Below are 16022 nucleotides of genomic sequence, written 5' to 3'. Positions count from 1 at the left end.
AATAAAAGAGTTCAGGTTTTAACCCACGCAGCAGTACTGCAGAGAAAAGACCTGGCAATCTATCTCTGGAAAGGTGATGACCAAGGAAACCCTATGGGATATTTCTGGAACACACACAGGGGGAGTCGTAATTGCCTCAACATCAACAGGCTTGGTTTGGGGGAACAGGTTTGGTGGAGGGGGGAACGAGGGAGGCTCAAACCCTCTCCCTATTCCTGTTTAGTTCCTTTCACGCCCCTTGGTTGCAAGGCTCGACAGAACCCGTTGATCTGACCCGGTGGGTCTGTAGACTGTCCCCCTCGGCCAGAGACCTCAGTCTGGACGCCCTGTGTGTCGTGGGACTCACCCAGAACTTGACGAGGAAGAAGGCGTGGGGGGGCCCACGGTCATACAGCTCGCGCAGACCTCCCTTCTTCTCGGGAAACTTGTCGTAGATCTGCCGGACATCCACGCTCTCGAGTGGGGGAGCTCCGGGGCTGGGGCAGTGCTGGCTGATGTGAACGAACAGGTGCCTCTGGTACTGAAGAGAGGTAGCCATGAGCAAGGAGGGGAAGGTGGGCTGGGCCCGTCCAAAGCCCCACGGCCCTCCCCACCACTCTCACATAGCTATGCCACGTTGGCCACCCAGACACTGACCACATCATGCATGGCACTGTCCTCGCTCCCTTCCAAACGTTCATTCTCACAGTGTGTGCCCAACTCTCGTGCCAGTCTCCTCCTCTCTGTCCTACACCAGCTCAGGCGCAGCCCCGGCTCAGGCCTCCTCCTATCACGTCTAATCCCACCCTTGTCCCAGCCTCTCCTTTGATCTCTTACTCCCCAATCTCTCCAATTCATTTCTCCCACACACAGCTCCAACCCTGACCCCGATTCTGCCCTGCTCACAGCTCCTGAGCTTCTCCAGAACTCGGTTCACACCTCTCCAACTGAGACCGGTCCCAAATAGAACAGGTACTCAGGAATGTTTGTAGCATGAATGGTGAGTGGCTCGATAGGTGGGTACGTGCAGCTGAATGGTTGGACAATGAGAAATGGATAGATGATAGGTGAGAGGACAGATAAATGAACAGACGCATGATAGATAAGCAAGGGATGAATGAATGACAGATGGCTGGATAATGAATGGAGAAACAGAAGGACAAACAGAAATCCACACACACCCTATCTGAGATTGCTCCTGTCCCCGTTCTCCTCACTTCGCCTGGGTATCATTTCTGCTGTCCCCACCTTCTGGAATATAAATCCTTCCTCTATCTTTCTATGCATAAATACATCCAATTCTGCCTCTTTCTATAACCCGATCTTCATCACAATCAGATACAACCTCTATACCACACCCATGTTGTTGTTGTTGTTGATTGTCTTCAAGTAGAGCAAAACTCATAGTGACCCTCTGAACAAAAGGTCTGAAGCCTCTCTACAACTATCGACATTTATCAAAGTTCATAGAGTTTCCAGAGGCAAAGCAAAGTCTCGATCACTCAGCTGGGCACGTCAGCTCCTCCGCAATCCACTACCCACCCTCCCTCCGGCCTCACCAGCTCCTACAATCTGCCATTCTTTATTTCTCCGGAAACTCCACACCATTTCCATCTCTATATGTAGACCATCCAGATCTACAAACAGCAAACTCCTATGTCAACCTCAAAGCCCACCTCCAATGTTCTCGCCTCGGGGAAGCCCTCAGTGACTCCTCCTGCAGAACTACTGGCCTGCACGATCACAAGAAAGCTCACTCCTATCTCAGCACATAAGAATTCCCCCAAAAAAAAAATTAAAAAAAAAAAAAAAAGAATTCCTCAACAGGCGAGCTCTGGTGGCCTAGTGGCAAGAAGCTGCAACTGCAACCTCAGAGATGCAAGGTTCGAATCCACCAGATGCTCTGCTGGAGAAGGAGGAACAATCTCCTCCTGTACCAGTCAGATCTGATTTGACAGTACACACAAAAAATAATGAAATAAAAAAATTTAAAAAAAAATAATTCCTCAACAGATATCTACTGAGACACCTGCAAGGTGCAGGGTTCCAGGGCTTTAAGGAAAAGTTCCTGACCTCACGGAGTTCATGGTCTACCAGCAAAGACAGAAAACCAGCAATGCAAGCTATGGCTAAGGTCAATGTCAGGGGTGGTATGTGTTAGTTAAAGGATAAAGCACAGCGAAGCAGCCAGTAATGATGAGGGCTGGTATTACCCGCGAGGTGGCCTGGCACAGCACATCGGAGAGGATAACACTGGAGCAAAGGTCTGAAGGAACAGAGGAAGTGAGTCAGGAGGAAGGTCTGGGAAAGTCAATTCCTGGCTGTGAGCTCCACACACGTAAAGGCCCTCAGGCAGGAGTGGCCTTTGGTGTGTGAGGAATGGAGGGAGTCATCGTGTAAGCCGTGAGAAGAGTTAGCATCAGGACAGAGGTAGGCGGCTGGCATCAGCTTGAGGTCAGAAGGGGCCAGAATAGTCAAGACTTGGTGTGTGGGCCACTGAAAGGACTTTTTTTTACTTTTTGCCCTGAACGAGAAAGGAGAGTTTGGACCTGACTTAAGTGCTACCAGGACCACTATATCCAGCAACTGATGTTTATACGGATGTGGAAAGGCCAGCTCAGTTTCCTTCTCACAATGCCAAGTGACATTTCCCAGATGCCTTTGCAGTCAAGCGAGACCATGCGACCAGATTCTTCCTGATGGGGTGTGAGTGAGAGATCTGTGCACTGACACTTGCAAATCAGATTCTTAAAACCTCGAGCTTGATTTGGTTTATTCTTTCCCTTCCATGCATTGGCCGAGGGTAGAGAATTCAACGGCAGATTCTGGAGGCTTCCAATCCAAAGACATGAGGTTCAAACCCACCAGCCAAACCCAGGGAGAAAGACGGGCAATCTCCTCCATGTGATCTACCGCCTCTGAAAACCCACTGGAGGGTCAGGTATGAGTCAGTTCTGAAAAGACATAGTCCATAGCATGTTCTGCTAATAACGCCAAGGCCCTCATGCCTCCCTGGGGTTCAAGTCCACCAGCAGTTCCACGAGAGAGAAAGATGTACAATCTCCTCTCTTGGGAATTATAGTCTCGGGAATCTGATGGAGATTTCCAACTCTGCAGCAGTGAGTTATAGAGCAAGGAGTTAGAAAAATTGTTAAGCTCTTAGCTGCTAAGCAAAAGGCTGCCAGTTCGAACCCACTCAGCAACAAATGAGAGAAGATGATCTGGAGATCTGTTTCAAAAATGACTGCAGCCTAGAAAACCCGGCAAGTCCATTCCACTTTGTCACACAAAATCACATAGGAGTGGAAGATTGATTGACCTGAACCGACTCATTGACTCAACAGCATCTAAAACTAATAATAGCAACAGACAGCTCAGTTAAGCAAAAGGTTGACAGTTTAAACCCACTCAGAGGCACCTCAGAAGAGAGGCCCGTCGATCTGCTTCCAGAAGGAAGAGCCTATGGGGCAAAATTCAACTCTACACACGCCGGGCGACCACGAGACGGAACTGGCATCAGGGAAACTGGTTTGAGAATGGCAGAGCCACAAAGCGGAGGAGGCTGGGTCCCTAAGTTACTATGTGGAACTCCGTGAGTGAGAAACAACCTCTGTTTGTCGTCAGCCCCTGAGAATCAGAGACTGTGTTCACTAATAATCAACGCAACACAACTAACATAACATCTGTTTCTACTCTACCCCACGAGCAGTTCAAGCTCAGAAACAAGACTTGCTTGTCCAGATTCCCAGGACCCACCACTGACAGACACAGAGCAAATAGCTGCCCTGCCATTAACTCTGAACCATAGCAGTCCTGCAGGACAGAGAACTGCCCCAGAGGGTTTGACAGGCTATAAGCTCTACTGAAACAGGCTGCCTCACGAATCAATGTCCTTCCAGCCAGCCACCAGACACTTAACCAGCGTGCCACCAGGATTCCTTGGCACACAAGAGGCACTCAGACATAGCTGATAGATAAACAAACCTGTAGAGAGTTCCAATGACCTTCCATGCTTGTGACCAGTCCTGGAATCTTCCAGTTCATTTATGCCCATAGTCCTCAAAGCATGGTCCCCAAATCAGCAGCATCAATATCCTCTCAGAACTTGACAGATGTGCAAATTGTCAGCCCTACCCCAGACCCGCTGAATCAGAAACCCTTGAGATATACAGCTCAGACACCCATTCTAACAACCTCTCCAGATTATTATTCTTCCATCCAAGTACCAACCCTGCTTTAGCTTCCAAAATCAGATGCGACTGGGCACCCTCTGAATGGTACGGATGGAGATTCCCCACGTTTGCCTGATACCCACTAAAATTTGTTTTATATACTTCTCTTCCCTGTTATCCACTTATGTTCTCCTCCCGTGAGACCATCCCAAGGTTTGACTCACAGAATCTACAGCATCCGGTGGTTCTACGAAGGCCGAGAATTCTACCAGCTGCAACCGGGCAGTGCCCAAGGCCCGAGTCTGCCAGGCTGGGGGTGATGGGGCAGGTGGGGGCAAGGCTGGGGGGGAGAGGGCTTGTGGGGGCTCGTACCCTAGAGAGAAAGAGAGAAGAAAGAATAAAAATTGGCAGTTATTTATGGAATGTATCAGGCACTGCTCTCTCTCGCCTACCTTCACTTAGAAGCTGAAAAAGCTAAATACTCACTTTCCCAGCCTCCCCTGCAGCTAGAGGTGGCCATGTGACACAGTTCTGGCAAATGAGATGTTAAGAGAAATCTGCTGGGGGGGGTTTCTGAGAAGGAGTTTCTTCCTGAATAAAAAAGACAGAACTTTGGGAGGAGGACGCTTTGGGTCCTGGTCAAGCCCTGCTGCTGCTGGGGAGTGTGTGTGATGGCTGGAGTCACAGCAACCATCCTGTGACAATGAGACAGAGTTTGAAAGCATGACAAGAGATGCCAGACCTGACACTGCTGAGCTGGCACAGAAGGAGCCCACCTCAAGTTTTGTTATGTGCAATAGTTAAACTCTTTACTAATTAAAGCACTCTTAATTTGGGAGTTGTGTTACTTACAACCAGAGCATTCTTAACGGATGAATCTGTGGATCTTGGAAGGTGTGTTTATAAGTTCTCAGGGTCACAGGTTGTTGTCGTCACGTGCCACTGAGTCAGAAACGACCCATAGCTCATCCCCTCTAGCGGGTTTACAGAGGGAGTAAATTGCACAGGAGGAGAATGGCTATCTTTCTCCTGCAGACCATTTGATGGATTCAAACCACATGCCTTTGGGATTCCAGGGCAGCTTCTTACTACTAGGCCACCACAGTTCTCTGAATCAGAGTTCAGGCCCCACAAAGGCATCGGTTACTGGGAGACATAGAAGAAAGGGGAGCCATGCAAGTCCTGAAGCTCTGATTTGAGCACCTAGATCTAGCCATACCTGAAGCTTTCATAACTGGAATGGCCATTAGCTAATCCAATAAATTCCTTCCCCATCCCACCTGCCCCCCCCCAGCTTAAGATAACTTGATTTGCATTTCTGTCATTTGCAACTCAACAAATACGGATTCGTAAGCTTGTTGCAGGTTCCACAAGCTAGCAAAGAAGGCAGAACATAAAATAAAATAGAAAGCCACCATGTCTAGCTATGTTATTTGCCATCAAAAATTCTGCCCTTCAGGGAGCTCTGGTGGCCTGGTGGCAAGAAGCTGACTGCAATCCCAGAGGTACACAGCTCGAATTCACCAGATGCTCTGCTGGAGAAGGAGGGGCCCTCCTCTCCTGTACCAGTCAGATCCAGTTTGACGGTTGTTGTTGTTAAGTGCCATCAAGTTGCAGGCGACTCATAGTGACCCTATGAAGGAGAGTCCTCAACACTTGGGTGTCTCTCTCATCCTCTCTCCAGGTTCATAGGGTTTCCGGAGGCCAGCTATTACGGAAGTGGATGCCACTCCTCTTTCCAAGCTTGTTTTAATCGGGGAGCTCCACCCCACTCTCAGTCCATATTGGGTAGCCAACCATTAACGCATTTGACACATCAGTGTCACAGTGTTCAGCCTCACAGCAACCACAAGTGACCGCAGTACGGCAACTTGTACACCAGGGCTATACGACCTAGAGGAATGTCTGAACAAACACAATGAAAGACAGGTGCACACACACACACAAAATAATAAAATTTAAAAAAACAACAATATTCTGCCCTTCATCTTTCTGCCTTCCTTCCCAGAGTTGTCCCCTGACTAAGGGGGAAAGTTGAAAACAAAGTGGTGGGATTGAGGAGAGAGGAGCAAAGAGTGAGGGAAAAGAAACAGGTCTTACCTGGGAGGTCAGTGGATGGGGGCGTCAGAGACAAGGAGAATGGCGTCTGTGAGAACGGCTTCACGCTGAGGGAAGAAGGGAGCAGAAAGATCAGAATGATAGGAAGGGACTCACTAGACCAGCTAATGTTTCCTCAACGAAGCCCTGGTGATGTAATGGTCATGCACTCTGCTGTTAACTGAAAGGTTGGCAGTTCAAACCCACCCACTGGCTCCATGGGAGAAAGACCTGGTGATCTGATCCCATAAAGACTACAGCCTGAGGGAGCCCTGGTGGCTTAGTGGCAAGAAGCTGCATTGCAATCCCTAGAGGCAGGTGGTTCGAATCCATAAGATGCCCTGCAAGAAAAGGAGGTACAATCTCCTCCTGTCCAATCAGATCCAATTTAACAGTACAAACACAAAAAATAATAAAATAAAAATTAAATTAAAAAAAGACTACAACCTTGGGGGAGGGGAGCCAGGGAGGAAAATGTACAATGAATAAATGGAAATCCAAGTTCTCCGAAAACTTTCATAAAAATCTCAATTAAGAAAAAAAAAGACTCAGTGGTAAATGTTATAAAAAAATGTGCTTGATCAGATGGAACTGTAATTACAGGATTAGAAAACAAAATGTTTATTGGGGGAAAAGTAAAGAAATAAACATAATCTTGGAGGAGAGGAAACCACCAAGATTGCAGCTTAGAAAACCCTACAAAGACAGTTCTACTTTTTAAAAAGATTTTTACTTTATTATTTTTTTGTGTGTGTACTGTCAATTCAGATCTGACTGGTCCAGGAGGAGATGTCCCTCCTTTTCCAGCGGAGCATCTGGTGGATTCAAACTGCACACTTCTGGGATTGCAGTGCAAGCTTCTTGCCACTAGGCCACCAGAGCTCGCCTTGGTCTGTATGCTTGACCATGACATTTTGGTAGCTCTCAAAAAAAAAGAAAAGGCCAAATGAGACAACAGTTGGTCTCTATTTGCCAAGAGCAACAAAGAGTGGATAAGACAAAGGAGAAGGATATGAAATGTGTAGCTAGCTAACTGCCTCCCTGAAAACAGAAGAACTGGATGGGGTGTCCAGCTACAACTAATCAACATTTTGATCAAGGATGTTACAGAAGATTTCTGATCAAAAGGGGGGAAATGCAGAACAGAAGAAATTTAAGTTGTGGTGGACTCTAGACTTTCTAGATTCATGGATACTGGAAACCCTTCAAAACTATTGCCCTAAGGTATTTTTTGAACTTTGTTGTTGTTGTTGTTATGTGCCTTCGAGTCATTTGCGACTCATAGCGACCCTATGAGTTTTGAACTTTAGACCAAAAATATCATCTGAAGTCCTCTAAACTAAACAACTACTTAGTTCAACTAGTAAAAAAAGAGGTAGGTTGACACAGAGACTGTAACACTGAGCTTGAGTATGACAAGAGCTAGAGAATGGGTCAAGACAGGGCAAGATTCCTGTCTCCTGTTTATAGGGTCATTGTAGGTAGTTTTTGGCTCCACAGCGCCTAACGATAGTAAAAAAGATCTGCTTTGACCACTATATATATTCTTTTCAGAACTATCTATATTTGGATCAAAGTGAAAACAACCACTTGCTCCATTAGACAGTGAGTTACATTAGATTACATTAGAGAGGAATCTTACGGAGTCTGGGTTACCAGCGGTAGAGGAGGAACAACTTAGAAACTATGAGATATGAGCTATCATCTTACCCCAGTCTATGAGATATCATCTGATATCTCAGCTATGAGATATCATCTTACCCCAGTCAGAATAACAAAATTTAACAGAAGAGCAAACAACAAATGCTGGCGAGGTTGTGGAGAAACTGGAACCCTTATTCACTTATTCCACTTTGGAAGGCTGTATACCGCTTTCTCAAAAGGTTGCAAATAGAAATACCATTTGACCCAGCAATTCCACCTCTGAGAATTTACCCTAAAGAAGATATAACCACCACCCAAGCAGATATATGCACACCCATGTTTATCGCGGCTTTGTTCGCAACAGCAAAGAGCTGGGAACAACCCAAGTACCTATCGACAAACGAATGGATAGAGAAGCTCTGGTATATTCACACAATGGAATATTATGCAGCATTGAAAAACAAGGAACTCATGAAACACTATGCAAAGTGGATGACCCGAGAGGACATTATGCTGAGTGAAATATCTCAGTCACAAAAGGACAAATATTGCGTAGGGCCACTGTTGTAAAACAGGACTGACATTGGGGTTGAGGGAAGACAGAGAAGGAAGGGAGGAATGATGTATACTGCATTGAAACAGATGAGGGAGAGAACTGTTTAAAAGGGATATATGAATGGGTATTGTTATGACAGGAGTCCGGAATGAAGGCTGCACAGTGGAGTGGACTTGGGGGGAGGGATTGCATAAACAATGAAAGTGTTTTTCTTTTACTTTCCAAGGAGAAGGGGGGGACGCGTGCGGTGGTGGACAGGGAGTAAAATACAACAATGGAAAACCCTAAGTCTCTGTAAACTTTCATTAATTAAAAAAAAAAAACACCCAGAAATACAGGGTGAGAATGTTTGCAGAGCTCGTACAGAATGTCATCAATATCTGCAAAGTGCCCAAGTAGAAACTTCTGAACTAGTGTATGTTTTGCTGTGTACCTTCTCAACAACAAAATCAAGAAAAATTGAAAACCAAGAAAGGACTCACTCTGGAACATTCCAGGGGGTCCCGGAGCCCCCTGACCAAAACTGGAAAATCTCAGAGGTCTGGAGAAGAAACAGAAAGGAGGCAATGTCAGTTCTGTTGGCAACTGCATCTTACCCTTCACACGCTAAGCCCACCACCCACCCCCGAAAGCCTGAGCCCAGGGCCACCTGTGGGCTGGCGGGGCCCAGTTTGGCCTGCAGGGAAGGTGCCGAGATGAGCTGGGCCGAGGACATGGTGGCCATTGTCTGGAAGGCCTTCTCCTTGGAAACCTGGTCCTGGAAGAAAAGTTAGAGAGGTACATGTGTGGACACAGCAAGGCGGACAAGGGAGGGTCAGGTCAAGCACAAGGAGACACAGTGTCAAAGAGTTAAGGCAAAGAGTAGGGGGTGAATCTAAATCCCTCACAACAGCGCCCTGCCCCACCCTGCGACCTCCTGAGGAAGGGTGGTGGTCTAAGGTTAGAGAGGGCACTTATCACATTGAGCGCCTGCCCCAGGGGGTGGGGGAAGGAGCCAAAGGAGGAAAGCAGACATGATATAAGAAGTGACCCCTGGACTCCCTACCTCCCCACCCTGCCTCACCCGCTCTGCAGTCCCACCACCCCAACCAATCCTGACGAGAGGAGGGAAAGATAATTTAAGAAGAACAGGAAATAGAGGGATGGTGCCTAGAGGAAAAAGAGTGGTTTCCAGCCCAGAAAAAAAGGGAAAAAAAAAACAAACCAGGAAGTTGGTTTTCCTAGGTCATGAAAGGGCAGGAAGTGAAGGTTTCTGAATGCTCAAGTGACAGGAGATGAGAATTTCAGAGCCAGAGGAAACAGGCACATAATGGGACAGAGGGGAATTCTGGAAAGGAGAGGTTTTACTCTCAGAGGGAAAGAGAAGGTCCTGGGTATGAAAAGGGACAGGAAGTGGTTGTTTCCAGGAGCAAAGGAAGAGGCACTGAGGGAATGAGCGTCTCTCAGGACAAGCTGTTGCGTGTTATTAAGTCGATTCCGACTCATAGGCACCTACAAGGCAAGGTTCCCGAGGCTGCTACTGTTATGAGAGTGGATGACAGGATCCATTGGGTTAACGCCCTTCGGTTACCAGCTTAACCATTGCACCACCAGTGTTCATTCTCAGAACTAGAAAACCAAACGCAGCCCACTGTCATCGAGGGGATTCTGACCCCAAGGCACCCTGGTGGGCAGAACAGAGCTGCATGCCCCCCTTAGAGTTTCTGAGGTTGGGAATCTTCATGGGGAGGGGGCGACTGCCTCCCCTTCCTCCCACGGGACACCTGCTGGGTTTGAAGCATCACATCTAGCTTAGCAGCTGGGTGCTTGAACCGCGGCATCACCAAGACCAGGAGGAAACAGGAGGGTCCAGGGACGAAGAAGGAGAAAGGAGGTAGACATCTCGGGAGGAGATGAGGGGTTTTGGGGGTGCAAAAAAGGGCATGGATGTCACGCAGGGATTCGGAAACGGGAAGGTGAGTAAGAAGAGGGAGACCAAGAGCCTGAGAAAGAAAGGAAGTGAAGGAGCCTCGAAGAGGAAAAAGGAGGGTATGACAGATTACAGCCACCAAGGGAGAGAGGCTTGGTGCCCGGTCCCACTTCCTGCCTAATGCTGACTCTCCGAGCCCCTCTGTCTGTGGGCCTTCCCACAACCAAATCGGGGCCTCTGTCCTCCTTGCCAGGTTTCTCTGCCCACCCTGAGTCTCAAGCCCCTTCTCCTCTGGCTCCTGGTTCTTGTCTCTATATCTCTCCCCTCCCTGGGTCTGTCTCCCTCTTCTTCTGTCTCTGCTCACTTCTCTCTTGAATTCCTGTTGCCGTCGTCCTGCCGTCAAGTCTCTGGACCCTTCTCTCTCTGCACTCCCTCACCTCATCCCCAGATCTCTCTGTCTCTCTAAATGTCTGCCTCCCTCTCTCAGCTTCTCCATACCCTCTCTCTGGGTTTCTGTCCCAATCTCTCTCTGGGTCTCTGTCCCCCCTCTCTCTCTTTCTCTGGGTCTCTGTCTCCTTCTCTCTCTCTGGGTCTCAGTTCCCATCTCTCTCTGAGTCTCTGTCCCCTCTCTCTCTGAGTCTCTGTCCCCTCTCTCTCTCTAAATCTGTCCCCTCTCTCTCGCTCTGGGTCTCTGTCCCCCCTCTCTCTCTGGATCTCTGTCCCCCTCACTCTCTGGCCTTTGACCTCCTGCCTCTTGGTCTCTGTCCTCTCTCAGGTCCTCATTTGGTCTCTACCTTAAGCTTGGACTGGATTTCCCTCGATTTCCTTCGGGCCAAAACCTGGATGTGACTAGAGACCTGCAAAGAATGAGAGAGAAAAGGATTCAGGCCACAGCCAACTGCCCCTTAGGTCCCCACCCTTCCCTCCTTCCTTCCCCGTGCCCCACACAGAAGGTTCTGGCGCTCTCAGGAGCATGCCACCATGGATGCCTCAACGAAGCAACGTTTGCCGGGGTCTTCTAACAGTTGATCTTCCTCCAGCCTGGCAAACCAGGGCCCTCTTAGCTTCAACCCACCAGCTGCACCACAGAAGATGAGGCTGCCTGCTCCTGTTTAGATTACAACCTTGGAGACGCTATGAACAGCTCTAATTTATCCTGCAGGGTTGCGATGAGTCAGAATTCACACAATTTAACAATTATTTTGGTGGAGGGTTTTTTTTTCTCTCAACTTTCATCAACCTCCCATTGCCTCTTTTTCTCTCATTCTATCTTTCTGTGGTTCTAATAAAAGTATTAGATTAATTCCATTTGCTCTGTAACAATGTCAGTACCAGCACTAGCTGCTGGAGTCCACTCTGACTCCCGGAAACCCAAGGCATGAGGAGTGGGCTTCACAGAGTTTTCCAATGACTGATCTTTTAAAAGCACATTATCAGCAAGTTCTGGTGGCCTACCGGCAAGAAACTGCACTGCAATCCCAGAGGTACGCAGTTCAAATCCAGCAGATACTCTGCTGAAGAAGGAGGAATAATCGCCTCCTGTACCAGTCAGATCTAATTTGACAGTACACACATAAATATTAATAATAATGAAAAAATAAATTTAAAAAAGTACATTATCAAGGGAGCTCTGGTGGCCTAGTGGCAAGACACTGTACTGCAATCCCAGAGATGCGCCGTTCAAATCCACCAGATGCTGTGCTGGAGAAGGAGGGGGCAATCTCCTCCTGTACCAGTCAGATCTGATTTGACGGTACACGTAAAAAATAATACAATAAAAATAAAGAGAAAATATTTTTTAAAAGTACATTATCGTGGTGGTTCCTGCTATGCACCATTACATCAATGAAGACTCGTAGCAACCCCTACGAACAATACATCTGGACCTTGCACAATCCTGTCCATTTCTCAGTCTTTAATTCCCTCGAGCCCATTGTGACAGTCATTGTGTCAATCCACCACATTGAAGATCTTCCTCTCTTTCTCTGACCTTCCACCTTTTCCAAGCATGGTGTTCTTTTTTCCAAGGACTGGCCCCTCTTGACAACATACCCAAAGTCTGTGAGACAAAGTTTAATCATTCTGAGCATCTGGTGGATTTGAACCACGTACCTCTGGGATTACAGTGCAGCTTCTTGCCACTAGGCCACCAGAGCTCTCTAAGACAAAGCTTAATCGTTCTGGTCTTTAAGCAATACCCTAGTTGCAATTCCCCAATGACAGACTAGTTCCTTCTTTAGTAGTCCATGAGATAGTCAGTATTCGTCTCCAATACCATAAACCAAAGGCATCAATTGTTCTTCTGCCATCCTTAATTTGTAGGCCAACTTTCAGATGCGTAGGAAATAACGGAAAATATCATTACTTGGGTCAGGTGCACCTTAGTCTTTAAACTGCTATCATTGCTCTTGTATTTTGGCGAGGTCCTTGACACGAGATTGTCCTAATGCAATACATCTTTTGAGTGTCAGGTCTTTACTCTAAGGTACTTTTGAGTGAGTTCAAACCATCAACTTTCCAATTAGTAGGCAAGTGCTTAATTGTTTTCACACGTCTAGAACTTCTTGTTGTCGTCCTTATAGGCTGTTTAGTCAGAACCGACTTTTAGCTGACCCTCCAGCAGGTTTTCAGAGACAGTAAATCGCACAAGAGATTCCTCATCTTTCTCCCTCAGAGCAGCGGGTGGATTCAAACTGAGTACCTTCGGGTTGGCAGTGCAGCTCCTTACCACTAGACTACCAAGGACTCTGACGTATATTAAAAAACAACAACCCAAAATCCTCAAAACAACTATGAGATATCATCTCACCCCAGTAAGAATAGCAAAATTTAACAGAACAGCAAGCAACATATGCTGGCGAGGTTGTGGAAAAACTGGAACCCTTATTCACTGTTGGTGGGAGTGTAAAATGGTGCAGCCACTGTGGAAGGTGGTATGGCGCTTTCTCAAAAAGTTGCAGATAGAGATACCATTTGACCCAGCAACTCTACTACTGAGAATATACCCCAAAGAGACCATCACTGCCGCCCAAGCAGATATATACACACCCATGTTTATCGCTGCTTTGTTCACAATAGCAAAGAGCTGGAAACAACCCAAGTGCCCATCAACAAACGAATGGATAGAGAAGCTGTGGTATATTCACACAATGGAATACTATGCTGCATTGAAAAACAAGGAACCCATGAAATATTATGCAAAATGGGTGAGCCTGGAGGACATTATTCTGATACCATCTCCAAGACCTACAGCTATGTGATCTTTTCAAATCTCTGGAAAGAGTTCACCAAGTCTCCAGGGATCCACTGACCATCTTGTCAAGACTCACACCAGAGTCTCTCTGCAGAGGACCCAGGCTCCAGCTACGGCCAACACATAGTGGATTTTGTATAACAAATAAAGTGAATTAAGTTTAAAAAAAAAGGAGATAAGCAGACACACAAACTGTGTCCCATTCAGTAGGTGATCTGCTAAAACTGGAATGATAGATCAGCCAGGGCCCCGCAGAAAGATGGGAGGCAAATTTGTGAAACATTCTCTATTTCTTTCAAAAAGACAGCATTGTGTCCAAAGAAAAAGTTCAGAAGGCAGGAAAGGAGAGCTGAGAAGATTAGTGGACATGAGAATCACAGAGAGGAAGTGGGAAGAGTGCAGTTGCACTATGGGTGTTGTAATTGGTGTTATTAAAACAAAATATGGACGAATGGTTAAACAGAAAGCCATTTTGTTCTGTAAACTTTTACTCATATCACAATAAAAAAAAGTAGAAGAATTTAAACCTGTCTTGTTATAACCAATTAGTTAAGTAAAATTGAACTCATGTTAAACCCGTTTGTGTCAGGATAGAACGGAGTTCCCCAGGGCTTTCAATGGCTGATCTGATGAAAGACTGACATCCTTCTTCTGAGGAGATTGGGGGAACTGGGGGGGGGCTCCCAATTTTTCGGTTAGCCACTAAGCATGTTACTCTCTGTCCCACCCAAAGACTTTCTTGCCCATATCAGGATGCCCCGAAGAAGATGACCTGTTTGCGAGTTCGAGTCTTCCCTGTTCTCAGCTTGATATAGCGGGCGATCAGTTCGTTCCGACCTAGCAAATCAAGAGATGAAGAGAGTTAGACTTTCAGTATCACTTCCCCGTAGACAGGACACCCACAAAGAGAGGTGGCAACAGTCCCCGGAGGTCTGCAGTCAGCTGGACCGGGGAGCTCCTCAGCCAAAGGGGAGCACAGACTTCAAGGAAGACTGTGTGGGTTCGCATCCCGGCTCTACTGCTTCCTATCTCTGTGACTTCAAATAGTGGTAATAATCTGTCTGCAGAGTCATTATGGGGATTATAAAAAAAACAAAACAAAACAAAAAAACCCAACAAAATCCAAGTCCAACGCAATCAAGTGGAATCAAGTCATGGCAGCGTGATCATCAGGTTTCCGGGGCCTCTATACATTTTTCTCACATGAAGCAGATGTGATTCAAACTGCCAACCTTTTGATTCGTAACCGACACGTTCCACATTGCACAAACTGGGCTCCTTATTGTTATTGTAATGCTATATTAAAAATAATGCTAAAAGGGGAGCCCTGGTGGCCTAGTGGCAAGAAGCTGCACTGCAATCCCAGAGATATGCGGTTCGAATCCACCAGGTGCTCTGCCGGAGAAGGAGGGGCAATCTCCTCCTGTACCAGTCAGATCTGATTTGATGATACACACAAAAAAGATTATAATTTTCTTTTTTTTAAACGTCCTGCCAAGTCAGCTCCGACTGGTGGTGACCCAACGGATGGTCAGAGTAGATCTTCTCTAGTTGTCTTGGTTGCAATCTTTACAGAAGTGGTTAGCCAAGGCCTCTCTTCCATGGAAGGGCCCTGGTAGCGTGGTTAAAGCGCTGAAGTGCCAAACACAAGGTCAGTGGTTCAAACCAACCCGCAGTTCTATGGGAGAAAGATGTGTCTGTCTAATCCTACTGGGCCGCTTTACTTCGTCCAAAGAGTCGCTACGAGTTGATACCAACTTGACAATAATGAATTTTTCTTCCTTTCTTATACCTGACAAGGTTCAAACTGCCAATGGCCAATCAAAAATTGTCAGCGTCACCCAGGCTCCTAAGGTCAATGCTTAGAGTTCTGCCATTGTTGGATGTTATTACATTGATTCCAACTCATAAGAACCTTTATGTGACAAAACAGAGCTGCCCCGTCACTTTGTAGACCCTCAGGGAGGTGGACCGAGACAGTGGCTGCCATGGACTTGGCAAAGATTGTGTACATGGCACAGGATCTGACAGGGTTTCCTTCTGTCCTACATGAGGGGCTGTGAGTCAGAACTGAGTCACAGGACTCAACAACCATCACCTATATGGGAGCCTTTCTCCCGTGGAGCCGCTGGGTAGATCCAAACCACCAACCTTTCCATTATCAGCCAAGCTCTTAACCTCTGTACCATGATGAGCCCTATAATCCCCATGGCCTTTTAGTCTATTCCAACTCATAGACACCACTTGGACAGAAAGCACTGCTTCAAAGGGTCCCCATGACAGGAGATCTTTATGGAAGCCCCTTTTCTTTCTCCCAAGGAGTGACAGGTGGGTTAGAACCATCAACCTTTAGGTCAGTGGTCAATCATTTAACCATTGTGGCACCAGAGAAACTTTTGCTTTTTTTTTTTT

General features: G+C 46.9%; 1 protein-coding gene across 3 annotated transcripts in view; it reads right to left on the bottom strand.

The window, feature by feature from the left end:
- Positions 1-16022, bottom strand: part of TEAD2 (TEA domain family member 2) — a 25934-nt gene that overhangs the window by 9078 nt on the left and 834 nt on the right. Inside the window, exons 2-9 of one of the 3 annotated variants that reach the window (XM_006898674.1) lie at positions 14383-14447; positions 11152-11214; positions 9409-9417; positions 9098-9205; positions 8931-8989; positions 6252-6316; positions 4376-4524; positions 347-520 (exon numbers count right to left, since the gene is read on the bottom strand). In XM_006898674.1, coding sequence (XP_006898736.1) covers positions 347-520; positions 4376-4524; positions 6252-6316; positions 8931-8989; positions 9098-9205; positions 9409-9417; positions 11152-11214; positions 14383-14447 — 692 coding nt within the window. Of the gene's footprint in view, positions 1-346; positions 521-4375; positions 4525-6251; positions 6317-8930; positions 8995-9093; positions 9206-9408; positions 9418-11151; positions 11215-14382; positions 14448-16022 lie in introns of all 3 variants that reach the window. The other 2 variants (XM_006898673.1, XM_006898672.1) reach the window with 2 other exon arrangements.

Source organism: Elephantulus edwardii, unplaced genomic scaffold, assembly GCF_000299155.1.
Source record: "Elephantulus edwardii isolate Elephantulus edwardi_28Jun2011 unplaced genomic scaffold, EleEdw1.0 scaffold00236, whole genome shotgun sequence".
Lineage (NCBI taxonomy): Eukaryota > Metazoa > Chordata > Mammalia > Macroscelidea > Macroscelididae > Elephantulus > Elephantulus edwardii.
This window is presented reverse-complemented; position numbering and strand designations above follow the sequence as displayed.